Genomic DNA, 17,633 nt, shown 5'->3' with positions numbered 1-17,633 from the left:
GCACAATTCACCAAGTACTGAAAAGTGTCCTACTCATTATTGCTTGGTGTAATTTTGATTTTTCATAACAGACAATACTACACTTTGTTCATCACATTAAAAAAGTGCATAGGTGTTGGACTACAATTCAGCTGAGAAATTCTGTTGAGATTGCCAGAAACTGAACAATGAACCACTTCTAGATGGAACACCATTGTAAAATTGAGACAGCACAACATTCAGCAAAGGGCAATTTGAATGTTGGAACTGTGTGGCAAATTAGATTTTTGCCTGGGTTGCACGAGTTGAATTTAAAAGAAAAACCTTATAAATATTTCGATAATGCTTGAGTCAGCATATATGGGGTCAACTCCCAAGCCTGCACACATTTCTCTGACCAAAAGCCAGCCTGGAACTAGTCTGGCTATGACAATGATTTAAAGTGTTATACTCGAGTGGGGCCATTATCTACAATCTCAAACATCTCATACTAGTGAGAGAATGACTCGTTGCAACAATTGATGCCCAACACGTTATTCCATTTTACTCACACAGTGAAAGGTCTCGCAGGTTCTGAGAAGCCTACTGCCCCACAAAGAGTTAGTAGGTTCTCACCTCAGGGTAATAACTTTGATTGTCAGTTTAGTGGGCTGATCCCCCATTTCACAAACTTGGGTGGGGGGGGCGGGGGGGGGGGGGGGCAATTCACAGAGTGGACCATGAATTTGGCATCCAGCAGCAAGAAAAGCTGTTTGTACTTTTATAAATCTGAACTATTTAGCTTCAAAGAAAGAACTAAGCTTGAATAGGTTAGTAAGCAAATTGTGTCTTTACTGTTTTTCATAATCAAAGATTGTGGAGAAATACATGTTCTCACTGTGTAAACTGTATACTATTCATGTATTTTATGCAAATCAACCAACCATTGCTACGAGACTGCATGTCATCTGTAAAGTGCAATTTCCGTCCATCTTTCACAAAGAGGCAAATTCACCTGGCAACAGACAGCATATTTCAGTGGCTGGTATAGGGAGTACAGCTTTGATTCCAGGGTCATGCACAAGCTCTCCTAATGGGCACAAGTGATGATGCCGAACCCAAAATATCTAGCATAAAAACCCAAAACTTGTGACACCGGAAAAGGACAAAGACCCGTCCACATCCGGCACATGATTGAAGCTTACTAAGAAATGCATTAAAAAAAGACCATGCAACTTTAAAATTAGGTCTTGCATAGAAAAACACTATGGAAAGCTATAAAGATTGATATTTCAGCCAAACTATATATTAAACAAAACAAGTTACAAAAACTCAAATAATCCATTAAATATTGCTATTATGTTAAGAGCAGGGGAGGCGCTGTATTTCTTTACTTAAAATAATAAGTTGTGTGGTCGAGTCTTCAAATTTCTTCTTTCCAACTTTGAGTGAGGGCAGAATTTTCCTAAATGAACTAGACAACAGACCCCAAACCTCCTCAGGGCCAGTAGAGTATCCTGTTTGTCCAGTGGGCGATGGTGGTGCAGACAGAAAATATAGAGGGACCCTAACCCTGCCCTGAAGAGCTGGCAGCTGGAGTTTCCCCTAGGAGCAGGGCAGAAGTTATATCTGCCATCCTGGAAGCCTGGCATTCAAAAAGGAGGCAAGGCTGGTGGGATGACATCAGCTGGAATTCCTACTACTCCCGCCTCCTCTGCTCCAAACGAACTGGGCCTCAGGAAGATTCTGGTGTCCAGTTCACTGGAATGACATAAATGGAGTTCAAGGTTTTCCTGGTCAGGGCCATGGGCTGGAACACACTAGATGAAAAGAAAGCCAACTTCATTTTGGCAACCTATGAAGGTGGCTGAATTCTAACTTAAGAGTTCGTATAAGCTGGTCCTACCAGATGTGTCCTCATATGGCATGCAAGCATTGCATTTTGCAGCCTCTCCAACAAGCACGCAAGATGTGTCGACACTGGTATTGGCACCCGACTATTTTATGCAAATGGCCTGACTCTGGAAATTCCAGCAGGGTCAGACTCCCAGCTCACCGATAGGACGTGATTCCTGCTCCACCGAAATTACAACAGTGGAGCAAGATTACGGATAATCAATCCCAACATTGTTAATCAGCTGAAAGTAACTCATCTCCTGGCAGCAAACAGCTGATGTTGGCTTGATCTGGAGTTTAAGTTTTAGATCTCAAAACATCAGCAATTTCAAAGTTACTATGCAAGGAGGATAATAGGATAATATATAGCCGAAGAGTGCTGAAAGACGGTGGTTAGTCCTTCAATCTGCGGTGCATTTAAATATAGGTCCCAGAGATGAAGAGGCAGTATTACAACCCACTGCAGTCAGATACATCTAACCTGAGAGTACCTTCAGTAGGACCAACAAATACAAACAACTGATCACACTATAGCTCTGCATGTGTACATGTGCATGGCAGAATGGCAAAAGGGAAAGAAAAAAAATGAGGACAATGACAAGTTAGTATAGGGGTGATGCAATTCAAAACCCTGGCCTCCTTGAACATTTTAGAAGTTCAATGAATGGTACAAATTAACAGATTAAAAACTTAAACCAAACTTATTCAGAAGTCTCTACAGATAATGTACCAAATTTGGTAGCCATTGTAATATGAACATTGCCTCTGCCCAGATATGTCATTTAATCACAAGAGAAAACCATAGGTGTAAACAGACATACTTACCACCCAATCTCCATATATATCCTATTGAATCTCTCTCTCCCACCCTCCCAAGAGTAGAAGTAGAACCATACCCATCCCTTGAAGGATTTGCACATTTTGGCCACAACAAAAGAGAAAAACAAAATGTATACATAGATCTAGAAGAAATAGCAGCACTCAGTTAAATGTGCAATTCACAATTTATTTACTGAAGGAGAAGATTAGGACAAAACATCAAACCAAATACAATACAATCAAAACACCAGAGGCAGTAAAACCCACCATGCAGTCTCCTCTGTTTCCCTTCCACTTTAGTTTGAAACAAAGACAAAGTCCTTCTCAACATAGCACCATCCACAGAGTGAATATGAATTCACTCTCATTTTTCTTGTGATTTTTTTTTTGAAATTTTAAATTAACACTTGGCAGGTCAGCTGCAGCTTCCCCCCCCCCACCCCCATTGAGAACTTTAATTAACCATCCTCTTCTGTGTTTTTAATTGGCATATACAAGCTCTCCTGAAATGCAGGCAATAGTATCCATAAGCCAAATAGGTCAAGTAGCTGTACGTACATGCAACATACTATAAAAGCACAAATTCAAGTTAACAGATACGTACTACAGAGTCCACGTATACCTATCCAAGAACATGACCATTTCACAGAACTGGTACAGGCAGTAATCAAACAACCGAGGTACTGGAGACAACACAGGGGGAAAAAAAAGTGTGCAAGGCAAGAGATTCCTAATACTATATATAGCAATTTGAAAGCAGAAGGAAAGCAATCTGACAAGCTAAAATTAAAAACACATCTACATCCTATTCAGGGTTTGAAATACATACTGTACGCACAGATTTTGTCTGTGCTCAATAGTTTTACCAATATAGGCCCATAAATGTGCTTGTATTGAATATAATGCTTTGTAAAAATGTCATATTTATACTTTATTTTCACAATATTTTGACCATAGGTAATAAGGCTATGAGTAAAATACCAAACTGTCAAAGTATCATAGTCCAACTCTTTAGCGGAACTGTATGTACATCTTTACACAATTTCATCTAGGCACGTGATGCCTTCACAACCACATAATTAAAAAAGGCAATTCTGTAAATGAACAACTAGTGTTTATGCATACAACTGTATCACGCTGGACTCAACATGATAGGGTTACTTGACAAGTGGGTTCCTAACAAAGGCAGATATCCATGATCGGTCAGTCCCAGGTACCATAAATATTTTTCATCAGACATCAGGTAGGGTGCTTCATGGAAGCACAACCTTATTGAATTTCTTTTTTTTTTTAAAAAAGGTGTTATGAACAGGAACAATTTTATTACTTACTTAATGAATATTTAAGTAACTACTACAATCCAGTCCTGTTAATTCAAAGTTACTTAATTTCAATTCAAAAATTTTTTTGCACAAAGAACAACTGAATTGTCAGGAGTAGACTGCATATCCAATCTAGGATTAAGTTTCAGAATTCATTAAGCTGTATAGCACCAAGCCATGGAACAGAACATTAGACGACTAACCACAGTTACTCACATTCACTCGTGTGATAGCTTAAACTCACCTGTATTGTGTGTACTCAATTATGAGTGCTTAACACTTGCACAAGAATTTTTAAGTCTTTGTCGTAAGTAAGATGTCCTGGGATAGAGTTTCCACTTTGGGCGCAATCGGGAAATTGTGCCCGAAATTGTACTGGTTAGGTTACAGTCCAAGTTTCTGATAACAATCATTTGCGTAATCACAAACATAAAATCTTCCATGATCCAGCACAATCGAGCATCGTAATAGAACTTATTCATTTTTTTTCTCCTTTCCATTAAAAAGTATTCATTGATGTATTAAGAGTGGTGACCTTGTGCAGTTTTATTAGTACAGCTGAAAATGGGTTTAATCACAAAAAATAAGCATTTTTAATGAGAATCCAGTCCTCTACCTGCAAGTAACCAGATTTAAAATCACTGAAAATGACTTCAAAAAACTATAATGAACCATTTACAACTTTCACTGGTGTACACTAGTTGGTTTCTTAGTAATTTAAATATCTTTTGAGACACGTTTTTAAACTTTTTTTTCCCTACTAGTTCCTGTGTGTCCAAGAAAATTAGCACAATCTAAAGAGCTTTCCCTAACCAGCACAATCTCCCAATGTCGACCTGGGGAAGTGGCCAGTTTTGTAGGCGGGGCCTGATCAGGGCGGATTGAATCTTAAACCAGCATAGAAGATCGCGGAAAGCAGGAGCACAAGTGGTTTTGAACATAACTCGCTTATGTTTAAAATTCCCCGATCTTTTGCGCTGGTTCGACCGATTCTGCCCGGATTGCGCTGATATTACTCCCGTAAACCAGCGGAAACTCTACCCCCATGTTTGCAGCAGGGCAAAGCTGACAAACACTTTCTGTTGGTTAAATAAACACGGTCACTGATATTACAAAGCTTACTTGTTCACCAACTGAAAGGGCAGAGCCAAAGTATCCAAATGCATTCAAAAGTCTACTCTTAAGCTCCCAAAAACAAGGTATGGTGCATACATGATTGCATAATCTATAGTATTGTTTTGTGACAGCACATGTATGTTACTGTTTTAGTAAGTATGCACTCACTTTTTTTTAAAAAACATCTCAAAATTTGAATGGTCTCAGAGGGAAAGATAAAATTTTTGTCTGGGACAGGATTGCTTAATTTCACGACCATACCTCTGCACGGTCCAAGGTGGTTATTACCTAGCAGTAATGGAAGAAAGGACAGAACGAACAATGAATAATGAGGATTGGGGGTGGGGGGGGGGGGGGATTATCACAAAACATCAAACTAAATGTTAATACTGTTGTAGGAGAAAACACGGTACATTACATTAAAAAAGTCTAAAATAAATACACTCACTACCAAACCTGCAAGAATTGCATTGTAGGGTAGGACACTATTTTATTTGCACTAGTACAGCGGTTCCAGTAGAAGTATTTCAAACCCTGAATGTTTGCCAATAAGGACTTCACTACCAGTGAAGTTACATACATGACATTTCATTTCAATAGTTCCTGCCAGCCTGCATCGAAGTATTGTACACTCAACAGATAACAGTTATTCCCTCTTAGGGAACGGAGCATTAAAATACCCATTTTCTGACAAGAATATTTAGTTCACTCAGAAAAAAATTACATAAGATAATGAAAAATAGCTACATATAAACACAAGCAGAACTTTTCCTTTTAGCACCCGCATTTTACGTCGGTTCATGTGCACCTAAATTTTTTTATGAATCACATTGAGTAAAATGTTAAAACATTAGAAACAATTAAGGAGACTCTTACAGGAGGATTGTACATTCCCTGAATGAGAAGGAAAATAATCTAACAGTGCGATGCCAATGTGTTACATTGTGTGTCGAGGCTAATTAAGTTTCTATTTATTGTGATTTGCAACCATTATAAAATGGAGTGACGAACTGCACAGTTATGCACATGTGCAGTATTCAGCGCTCTCCGTGGCTCCATGAGATGAGAAGCTGCAACATTTTACACTGCCTTTTCGTCCAAATCAATCTATCTTGATAGCAGAACCCCCTAATTAATTGTGCTACATGTTAACCCTTAGAAGTCCCACTCTGCTAGTCATTTTAAGTCACAGTACATCTGCACCACTTTTGCTACCAAGCTAGGTCGATTCAAGGTACCGTTAATCAGTTCAGGAAGGACTCCTTCATGTGGTGGGTACCAGCTGTTATATCTTCTCGTGACACCCAACCTATGGGTAAACTCAGTTGAAAAACGGGTCCAACTCAGCATCCATATTCACATCAGGCACCAGCTGATCGACTGCTTCTTTTTCATTAGCACCATATCCGGAACTAGAAGCTGTGAAATCAGAGGCAAACCAGGGATGGTCCAAGATTTCCCGGGATGTCAGCCTCTCCAAAGGCTCACGACGCAAGATGCTACGGATAAGGCATTTCGCCCGTGGGGAAAGTGTTTCTGGAATGCTAAACTGGCCACGCCGAATCTTGCTGAAGAGTGAACTTGGCTCCACATCATGGAAGGGATACCGTCCAACAAGCATCGTGTACAGCATCACACCTAGACTCCAAACATCAGCTGCCTTACCAGAGTAGCTGCCATTGGTGTTAAGGATCTCGGGGCTCACATATGCTGGACATCCGTGCTTGTCTGAAAGAGCATCATCTTCACCATTCAAGATATAAGCATCCTCCAAACTTTCCAACTTTACTTGTGTCCTATGACAGAAAGAAAAGCAGATCACAATGGTAACATAACACTTTGCTAAGCAAAGTACGTTGCTAGAATTTTGAATAAACCGTCCAATATACACCATGTTGTGCAAATTAGAGATAGACTTTAATCAACAGGTTAGATTTTTTTGCTCACTATCTACGAATGGGTGGAAACATAGACCCTTGCTATGTCGGACTTAATTTCACATTAGCAGCCTATGACTACTGTCTGCCCATTTTAATTCTCTTGCTCTGTTAAATGTAACTGGAAATTAAATAACATGTTAATATAAAGGTTTTAGTAAGATTTCCTTCAGTGAAAAATGCCATCAAAAACTAACACTACTCTGCCATGAGCAGGGAACTTCTGTTGCTGGTCACAGACCATAGTAACTAGAACTATAATCCCTTCCTACCACTTTTAAAGCACATCATGCCACTATGTTACACACCTCCATAAACGTGGTCAGAAATGGGACAGAAGGATGTGGATCAAAACGTCTTTCGCTACTTGCAAACTGCCACAGGGAGGTGCAGTGTTATACTGGCAAACACAGCAGCAGGTCAACTGTCTAATATCTTAGCTAAGTACTTCAGAGACAGTGAACAGTGTTAGCGGCACAGCCAGCTCCAAATTTCAGAGGAAAATACAAACAGATTCTGAATGAACGTTTTAAAAGTGGCAATCATAGAGACAACACAAACTATATTGAAACATGTTTCACTATAAATCCTATATTAAAAATATTTTCAATATCATGGGCAACCATCTCTGAAGAGGAGAACACTACAGGAGCTCCCAAGTCCATACAAGCCTATAAAGTCAAAATGTACGAGACTGGTGTTAATTTTGCCCTATAAGTAAAACCAGATAACTAAGTCACAAATAATACGCTTCCTCCTCACTCATGGAATAATAGTGATGGTTCAGTTTCCAATCTTGCATCTCCTGTAATCCACCCACTTAATTGTGCGAGACTCCCAGTATGTCTTCAATCATTTCTTTTTAAATGACAATCCACCCATTACATACAAATTTAGAACAGAATCCTGCCTATTTAAATTAGGTGTTGCCATTTCATCTTCAAACCCAATTTCCATGACCTTTGCTATGGTGTACCCTGAACCAACACAAATTTGTTGAAGACCACTAAATAAGAACAACTTTTAATATTCAAAATAACCTTTCCTGCATTTAGGATTCCCCATCTTACTTTGTTTCCATAGCGATTCCCATAGTGGTATTATGCATAAATGAGATTATATATGAAGTGCAAAAGACACTGTTGTCATCACAGAATTAGCTCTTTGCTACATCAACTCCTAGGGTTATATTACTGTGCCTACATATTGTGTTGTCACCCCACATGTCAAAAGATGCGCCCAATAATGGATGCTATTAACAAAAAAAATATTTTACATGGATATAAATCTAAAGCAAAAGATTACATTAGAAACAAGGTTTGCAAATGCTGATAAGTCATACAATACTGAAAGAGAGGGTTAAAGAGTAAACATATCAATACAATAAAGCATTCATACAGGCAACAACTTTTCTAACAATGCAATTGCTTGTTGAATCTGAGCATATAAACAAAATAGATGCTGTTTAGGAGCAAATTATAGCAGCAATCTGCTCTGAATGGGGTAAACTCCCACATCAATGACAGTTCTCTGCAAGAACAAAGAGTGCTACAAATAAACAAAGCATTCTTCAATCAAACAACTCAACAGCACTACGCAACTAAATATAAAATAGCGATTGCACAATTTGGACAGGAATGTGCCAATTTATTTTGATAACTGAACAGTATCCTCCTTGTTGCAACACTTTATTTGGAAGCATTAAAGCTCAGATTGTACAGCTCCCTGGTTAAATGCACATTCAGCATTTGCACAGCAGTGGAATAGTGAGAGTCAGGCTCAATGAATTCTGCCTCAGGTTAAAAATTTTCAACCATTACATTTTGCCAGCTTATAAAATTATACATTTTTGCATTTAGTCATCACAGCTCCAGTCATTCAGAGATCATGTTGTACATATGGAATACTGTTGCATGTCCATACAAGAAGGTTGTTCACATGCAGTCATAAGTTCAGTCTCTGGTCTACAACAAGTTAGATTAACTCTGCTGGGGAAACTACAGTTGACCTCAGCGCCTTGAGCTAGATAAAGAAAGAGAAAACCAGCCATAGCTTCTGATCATTATCCAGTGGCCACTGTTGGGAAAAGTGCATCTGTGTGGTCAGAATTGGAGTTGGCTATGATACTCCTCATGATGGAATAGCCCACCAACACTCACATATAAAGAATAGCTACTTGGGCAAGGAACCAAAGGCAGTCAGAAACCATGGAACCATAATTAAACACGAGTCACTACGTTCAAAGGTGAAGGGGAGAAAATAGGGAAGAAAACCAGTTATATGGCAGCGAAGAGGTGGAAAATTCATTCAGGGGCACCTGAATGTGCAAAATGCAGCCTCAGCTGTCAGTGAAACAAGGCTATTCTCACAAGAGTTTAATCAGCAGACAGAGAACTTAATCTTCAATGTTGTCCCTCGAAGGGGATCGGCTGAGAATCAGCAGAGAAATCTCAGTATAAATCAGTTAGTCAATAAACAGTAGCATTAAAGGCAGCAATGGAAAATTCTGTGACCTAGATAACATTATTTCCCCCCAGCTAATGGATTTACTGGCATAAAAAATTTAAAAGAAAATGTGTATAATCAACAAAGCCCAAAAAATGCTCTGAAGTTTATAGACACATCAGAAACCATCACTGTTTTCAAGTAGAGCTGATGCTGGGGTCAGAAGGATTAGATACAGAAATTTGGAAAATGGTTTCAAAACCTGTAACATTCATCCTTGTAATTTCATTATTATTAAGTCCAAGGTCAACATTTAAGTTCTAGAACACAACTTCCCCTTGCACCAAACCCACTACAAACACCAACAAACTTGTAGGCGAGCAATTACACAAGCATTATGCCTGCTTGGTGGCCTCTGCTACTGGCCCCCCCACCCCCAAACCCCACTGAACTATGCAGAGACAGTGGGAGATCACCCCATCAGTGGTGGGCACCTGCGCCACTAGGGAAGCATCTTAGGCAACCACCCACCCTAAGCTGGCAGAAAATCCAGCAACATCTATATTTGTTGCTTCAAGGGGACACAATGTAGGATAAATCAAATAATCAAAGTAGCCCCAGATGCAGGAAAACCGGTCCCCTTGAATCAATGCAGTCAGTGCTCTCAAATCTCCATATATGCATTACATTCCCAGAGACTGGCAAATTTCAAATGGGTCACAAATCAACTCTCAGAGCTTGAAGAACACTCCATTCTCAACTCATATTACATTCTGTGAAAGTAAAATATTCAGAAGTAAATTACATTGTGGCTGTACTCATTCTAAACTTTGCTCATCCAATCTAGAAAAGATAAACTTTTAAATTAGTTATCTATGTTTCAAATAAATTGATGGTTCATAGCATGTCAATCTACACACTGGCATTCCTCAAGTTTGGTGAATAGTCCACTAAGCCCTGGAAAGGAATGCTTCAGTCTTCTTTCCATTGGGAATATTTCCCAACTGTTTCTTATTGCTCAGGTTAGGAGCTGCCCATACTCATTTTAGCCATTTAGGTTGCCATGGCTTGTCTTCCTGAAAAGAATTATGAAAACTTTTAATCAGTCAGCTTATGCAAAGCTTACCCCAATGACACTCATTTAAAAGTAACAAAAACTGATGCAATGGGACAGGCCTTTGAATTAATAGCATAGCTCCCATCAGCCCACAGTTCCCAGCAAGATACTACTATCCTGCCAATCTGAATTGTCTAAATAAGTGAGGACAGTGCTCTGACCGGAGCAAGAAACACTTACCACAAATAAAAGCTCTTGCCATTTAACTACTGTGAAAGCCAAAGTAACCAAATACATATTTTCACCACTGGGGACACAGTTTTGCCCAGAGCTGCTGTTATAACTTTTTTTTAAAATATAGTACAGAAAAAGAGCTACCTGTATCTCAAAAGTATTACACTCTTTGAATTTCTTGGGAGTCTGACAATAATTCTGCACATCCAAAAGCATTGTCTGTACAAGCAGCAAATTTGTTCTTGTGTATATTCCATTTCTACCAGTAGATGCTATAAGCTATTTATGTTAAGTCTCAAGAGACTTAACACAATGCAGTACTTGAAATAAAAATCACTACTGTTATGCAAGCAAATGATTAGTTAAGTCACTTGTGCTGTCAAATGCATATGTTGCAGACACTACAATAACAAATCGCTAGCTCAAGGCAAGCTACTTGCATACACAGGCACATCCCTTTTGACTAGCAAAAACTTAACCAGGATACAGTAAGCCCCTTTCACCAAACCCCTTGCAGGATCAACGAGTAGTAAACCACATACGCAATACTGAGCCAGGATGTTCCTAAGTTCAATCACTCATCTATGATGAGCTAGCTAATCGCACTTGGGAGTGTTGAAGTTGACATTATGTCCTTAGGTATAATCAGCCAGATTTCTCTTGTCTTCATCACCACTGAGTGACTTCCTGCTGCAAGATCTGTTTAGCTGAATAACGTATTAACATTCAATGTATAAACTCACACACAAAGGATCACTTGAGTGGGCTGCTGAAACTAGAACTATATTCCAACATATCTCTACTTCAGGGTGGTAATGTTGGGGGGGGGGGGGAAAGGAGGGAAAAGAGAGAAGAATCAGGGTATAAACATTTTAGCTATGAGAAAAGGCAAGATTTGTAATACCCTTTGAAGACCAAGCAAGAACCATATCCTGTCATTTGCTGGCAGTAAAAAAATGTAACATTAGCCAGCCACGTGTCCGCTACTTACAGTGGACAATACATTCTCGACTGCCCAGTTATTTAACAGGAGTTGCAGTAGGTTTTTAAGAAAATTCTGTGTATTTTATTGCATATTAGACATTCGGGTGACAAGTTTTTAAACTAGACATTTCAACTGACCACCAAATGGTCAAGACTGAAGACAAAAAGGTGTAACTACCAATAAGAAAGGCACGAGTAAAAAAAAACAGCAGCTGGCGATTTGTTCCAGCAAGACTGTATTTTTAAAAGCTAATTTTTCCTCTACTGTTCCTGGTTTTACAGCATAATGACTTTAAAAGTTGCCTGACATGCTTTCAACTGAAGTTTTAAACCCTTATTAATTACAGCAGTTATATTAACCAAAAAAAAAAGACAACTCCCCCCTCCACATACATAGTCTGACTACTCCTGCCGTCGCTACTGAGGTGGGCTTTAAATGAAGCATATGGAGAAGGTAGACGCAAAAAAAAATTAATGGTGACTTTAAATTACAAAAAAAACCATGCAAAATAAACCTCTTCAGAATATTGCAAAATAAAACAGCTGTCTAGGTAGCAAAAAGGAAACTACGTCTGCGAATGCCTTCCCATTGATGTGTGAATGAGACCGCAGAGCAATACGCCGGAAATGCGCTTCTGTCGCCATAGAGACTTGGGGAACCTGCCACCAGGGTAGCCTCGCTTCACTAACACCACCATCTCAGGACCTCAATGCAATGATCCAACCTGCACATATCGGTTCACAGTGATACAGCCCCGCTGCACGCCTCGGTAGGTCGCTCTAGACAGCCGACTTTACTGTGGGACAACAGGGCGGGAGCTGCAGTCAGGGACCGTACACAGAGGCGGCAGCTTCTGCTGTTTTCATGAACTACAGTTGTTTTTTTTAAAAAAATGCATGAGACAGACAGAAGTCAAAATTCGGCGCGATTCTCCCCATCGCGAGTTTTAAAAAAAAAAGTCAATTTAAAATTTGCCAACTGGGAAAAAAAAATGTCGCTGTCAGAAATACAATTGCATTTTACACTCTGCACTTGAAACTAACGAGTCTCTACACGGGTGTGCATGGGTTGGTTGCTGGGCGGAATTATAATCCAATTACTTTCCACTCTTCTGCGAGCTATAGAGAAGCCTCACCGTCCACACCACACACATGTACTGGTGCCCACGTGGTGAAATGGTGCGTGCGCATTGCACGGGGACTCGGCACACTTTGGACAAACATTCCACTCGTTCTTAAACTTACAGTGCACCCTCAACCCCCTCCTCTTCCATCAGTTAAAGGTGCACTGCGCTTCCCATATATATATATATATATATCTGCATTCCAGCTACCAGCACCCGACGTGGTTGTACTTTTATTCATTTGGAGCTATATTCTTTAGGAATCTAGGAACCACTTGCCAAATCTCCCTAAATGAAATAAACATCGTCCCCGTGTGCACAAGTGCATCTACATATAACACGTTATAAAGGGGAGACGCATCATAAAGTTTCTCACTATGCAATTTGAGCAGGGGTGGACATTGCACTATTTAAATATTAGACAATATGACATTACGGTATTGCTACAGACTATTTAAAATCGCCCTGGTTGCATTAACCGATAAGGATATAGATGGACAATAAGGAACAGGTATTAAATTAAGCCACCTTATTTCTAAGCGAGTAGATATTTATATACACTCGGGCAAAGTATTTATTGTTAATGTGCATGTTAAATGCGGAATCAAATTCAGTCGCACAATGCAGTGGCACGTGGGTGACACTGCAAATACAAAAAGCAGCAACATTTATAAACGCAGTCAACTCTTAAGTTTTGCACCAAATGTGTTAGTTACAAAGCCGACTCCTTCCGTTACTGTAACCTAAGAGTTTATGATCTAGGTTGCGTGGGAGGAATATACAGTATCTTGCAACAAGGTGCCCATCCGTGTCAATGTCTGTGGTTGTGATGGCCCCCGTTTGATACTTTGCCTAACTCCAGTGCACAGTGGGAGCTGAAACTACAGCATTATTTCAGGTTGCTATGCAAAGTGCGCCAGCGTGCTGATCTCTAACAAAAGGAGGGAAGAGTCCAATGCCGCCACGTACCTTTCAATTGAAAAAAAGTCAGTTCTAAACAGTAACAGTGACTAATACAGTAAACAACATACATTTAAGATCAACGTTTAATCGAATAACAGTACTAGGTCTCTAGAAAGCTTAAGCGTGCAATTCTGATGCTAACTCGTGGGGACAAAATCGAGTTTTAAAAAAAGTGACGCTTGTAATTTATTTGATTGTATTATAGAGACTTAAATCAGTCTCCAAAATCTTCGTCTAAACAAAACCAGCAACGTAATAATGAGTAACTTTAAATATTTACCAACTGATATAAACGTCATTGACAAAACAGACCATTGGAGAAGTGTAACAGTTTAAACAAAGTGCAGAACGTTGTTTTATACTGCTACTCGTTGGGGTTACTGCAATGATGAGCCGCTGTTTATATTAAAATCTTTGCGTTAGATTTGATGGATTAAAATGATTATAGGTCGCCAATCTTACCGTTCCTCGTCTTTAAATACAAATTTTCTTAACTTGAGATCTCGCAGTACCACGCCATTGTCATGGCAGTGTGCTACAGCAGACGTTATCTGGTAGAACAATCTTGCTGCTTCATCCTCTTTGAGCCTCTTGCAAGTGCGAACAAATGAATGCATATCCCCATGGCTCTTTTCAAAGAAAACATATGATCTTTGCTCCCCTAGAAGAATTTCAGTTATCTGGTTGATGCTTTCGTGTGCGGACAAACAAAAATAGGCTGCTAATGTTTCTTGATATCGACCAACATCGAATACCTGTGGAAACAAAATAAATGAGATTTGGCATCCTTTCCTATCACTCCAACAGGAAGCAATGCAAAAATGGGGTAAAGTAAACCAACATATTAGGTAGTTCTACATTAAAACAAATTGCTATAACTAAAAGCTAGATCAAACACAATGGTCCATAAATTACGTATCCTTATTGTGCAGCTTAAAGTCTCAGTAAATATCCCCTTCCAAAAACGCAACTCACGATTATCGAATGAAACAGAGCACGCGATTTGCTTTAATTCCAGAAATTTACTAAGTTTCAAGGATTCAACAGCTCAAGATTTTGGGCTCTAGCTTCACGTTAACAAGGAGGCTGTACGTTCACACATTTGCATCGTGTGTATTATGCGTTATACTCTGTGCGCACATGTAATTGATTTTGAACCAAATGGCGTTTCACTGATCAAGATATCGTTAATTGGTTTTTTACCTTACATACGAGCTCCTCGCCGCTATGCAAATGCACAGCCCCAAGAACGTGGTCACCCTCTAAAGGCTCCAACAATAGATATTGTCCGATTTGAGAAATGCAATGAGACGAGTTAGGGGTTTCAGGTGGGCTGGGAGAGCCTAGGTTCGGGCTGAAACTCTGACTGGAGTCACTAGTTCTGACACAAGATAATTCTTCATATTCATGATGAGTCTTATGCCTCGATCGTCCATATCTTACTATGCTGATTGGACTGGATCTCTGTATGTTCATGGGGCTGTAAATAGTAGTCCTCTTAAAAATAGCTTAACTGACAAGCGTTCACGTTGTATTAGCAAGAGTTTAGGAAGGATTCTACTCCAGAAACTACTGTAGGAGATGATTTCCCCCTCTCTTTTCGTACTTTGGTCTAGACTTGTAGATCCAGGTGTTGTTTTGTTTTGTCCTCAGCAGGAGTAAAAGGAGTTTTCTTTATTTTAAAATAAGCACCATTTGGAGTAATAATGCAGGTTGTATGTTTATTGCTACAGTTTTTTGTTTGCATAGAATGTTCGGACGTGTCATACAATGCAATGTTAAAGCAAACAATCAAATGGAATCAAACCCTGATATTCTCGAAGCGGAACGTGGAACGCCAGCTCACAATGCTTTTGTTCTTGTGGTTACGTGAGGGCATTCACCGCAGGGGGAAAAAAACAACCCCACTGGCCGAGGCGCTTGCACACAAGCCAGCCAGGTGGCGACGGATGGGGAGAGGGGGGGGGGGGGGAAGAGGGGAGGGAGAGGAGAGGGGAGGGAGAGGGGAAAAATTACTCAACTCGTCGCCCTCCGACTCTAGGTGGCGTCCAATCCCCTCTCTCGCCGTCTTTCTCTTTTTTTGCAGCTGAAACAAATAGCCTCAAACTATCATAAAACAAGAGTACGGCATTCACCCTCTCGTCATCTGCTTTGCAACGTCCACCAAGTAAAACTTTAAGGGGATTTGTTTTGCACACACGCACTCTCTCATGAGAAAGTCTTTGGCTGGCGAGTATTTTCCGATATAGGCGAGCAGCAATATATGTATAAAAAAAATTTTTTTTTTAAAAAGGTAACAGTCAAGGACAAAAGAGATCAATCGTATCGTGTTCCCACCGTGCACAGTCTATTTCCTCCAAACACAGCGATGACTGAGAAACTCCCGATGGTTTTGCAACTGCACAATTGTTGAGATGACGATCTTGGATGCACAATTTTTTTTTTGGCAAAAAAAAAATCCGGAAAAAAAAGGAAACAAAAAAAAAATAAATATTTGCAGCTTAGTTGCTCTGAATTAAGGGATGGCCGATAGGACCAGGCCGATCCCTTTCAGCAACAGCCGACATAAGACATCATTTTCAATCGCTGTGTATTACTTACGTGGCTGCAATCTGAATAATGTCAGCAGCACTCACACTTACTTACATTCAATGCAATCGCTGACTGCGGTCCACTGCGCCTCACACTAACCTGATAAGTAAATGGCCCGCCTCCTAGTTCCACCGATCTGTCAATAACCCAGAAAGGAACGATTCATTGGATAACAGCGGTGTCAATCAATCCGTGCGTCACTTCTGGTGATCGTATTAGGCTGATCTCTTTCTCACTTGGTTAAGTAGGTGATATCCCTCCGTATCATGTGTGCGGCTCTAACCTCACCATGTTATGAAGATGTTGGCACATTTTAGCCGTAGGACTCCGAATGATCTCCGAAGGAGTATCCGTGCCAAAAGCGTTGAGTCGCTGCGTTTTTCCTTTTTGCATTGTGGGGCTAACGTAAGATTTATTCGTCGCACTCTTTTTTTGTTACTTTGGTATTCAATGAAGTGGCAGCGGGCGCGGATGGTTCGGCGAGGTGGTGAGTGGGCTCGCAACCTGATCCCGAGCAGCTGCGTCTCTTTATTCATAGTTATTCATAGAGGAGGTGAATGCTGAGGGGAGCGTTGCGCAATACAGCAAGGAATGTAGTCAGCAGGAAGCAAGCCACAGGCAACAGCATTCTTTCTGTTGTGTTTCTCTCCTTCCTTCCCTCCCTAATAAAGATGTAACATATTCCCGGTATGTTTAGGAGCAACAGGTATATATTTATATTTAAATCTCTTGCCCCCACAATTTATAGATGGAAATGTTTGTGTCATAGGTTTATTCATGTATTGCAACCACAAAATGTGTAATAATTAAGATTTGAACTTCAGATGGTTTTCCAGGATAAATCATCATATTTAATGGATCTAGCACCATGCACGTACTAAAATAAAAAGGTGTTGTCATATGGCCTCCCCTGGACATGGCTATCTGGCTTCCTCTAATCTATTGTAGTTGATGGTTCACCTTGACTTTTTTTTCTATTGACTTGGGTTTTTCTGGGTTATGTCCTCTCCTCGGTTTTTCTTCATATCAATGACATTGTCCACTCATCATTTAACCTTGCCCACCCTGGCAGAAGGTTCCACTCCACGTTCATTAACTTACTTCGCATTACATGTTCTCGCTACTCAGAACCTCTGGTCCTCTTGCAGTGCAAGGACTGAATTACTGCATGTTGATATCTTCCACG

The 17,633-nt window shown here is 40.0% G+C and overlaps 1 protein-coding gene across 2 annotated transcripts; it reads right to left on the bottom strand.

Annotated features, from left to right (window-relative positions):
• Nucleotides 1-2,839: 2,839 nt before the first annotated feature.
• On the bottom strand, nt 2,840-16,530 carry trib2 (tribbles pseudokinase 2). 2 transcript variants are annotated; one of them, XM_067984287.1, is made up of 3 exons: nt 16,502-16,530; nt 14,318-14,610; nt 2,840-6,907 (listed from the first exon to the last, which is right to left on the bottom strand). In XM_067984287.1, the coding sequence occupies exons 2-3, from the start codon at nt 14,470-14,472 to the stop codon at nt 6,433-6,435; spliced, it is 630 nt and encodes a 209-aa protein (XP_067840388.1). In that variant the 5' UTR covers nt 14,473-14,610; nt 16,502-16,530; the 3' UTR covers nt 2,840-6,432. The 2 variants fall into 2 exon arrangements, with proteins under 2 accessions (XP_067840388.1, XP_067840387.1); XM_067984286.1 differs by lacking the exon at nt 16,502-16,530 and adding an exon at nt 15,059-16,495.
• Nucleotides 16,531-17,633: the final 1,103 nt, after the last annotated feature.

Source organism: Heptranchias perlo, chromosome 5 (genome assembly GCF_035084215.1).
Source record: "Heptranchias perlo isolate sHepPer1 chromosome 5, sHepPer1.hap1, whole genome shotgun sequence".
NCBI classification, from domain to species: domain Eukaryota; kingdom Metazoa; phylum Chordata; class Chondrichthyes; order Hexanchiformes; family Hexanchidae; genus Heptranchias; species Heptranchias perlo.
Note: the sequence above shows the minus strand (reverse complement) of the source record. Positions and strands in the feature narration are given on the sequence as shown.

Excerpts from the sequence above, each read along its gene's own strand:
- trib2 (XM_067984286.1), bottom strand. The coding sequence starts at position 15,331 with ATGAACATACAGAGATCCAGTCCAATCAGCATAGTAAGATATGGACGA. Across the intron at positions 14,611-15,058 it reads GCGAGGAGCTCGTATGTAAG|GTATTCGATGTTGGTCGATA; the intron begins GTAAAAAACCAA and ends TTGTTTCCACAG. Across the intron at positions 6,908-14,317 it reads GTATTTAAAGACGAGGAACG|GACACAAGTAAAGTTGGAAA; the intron begins GTAAGATTGGCG and ends TTTCTGTCATAG.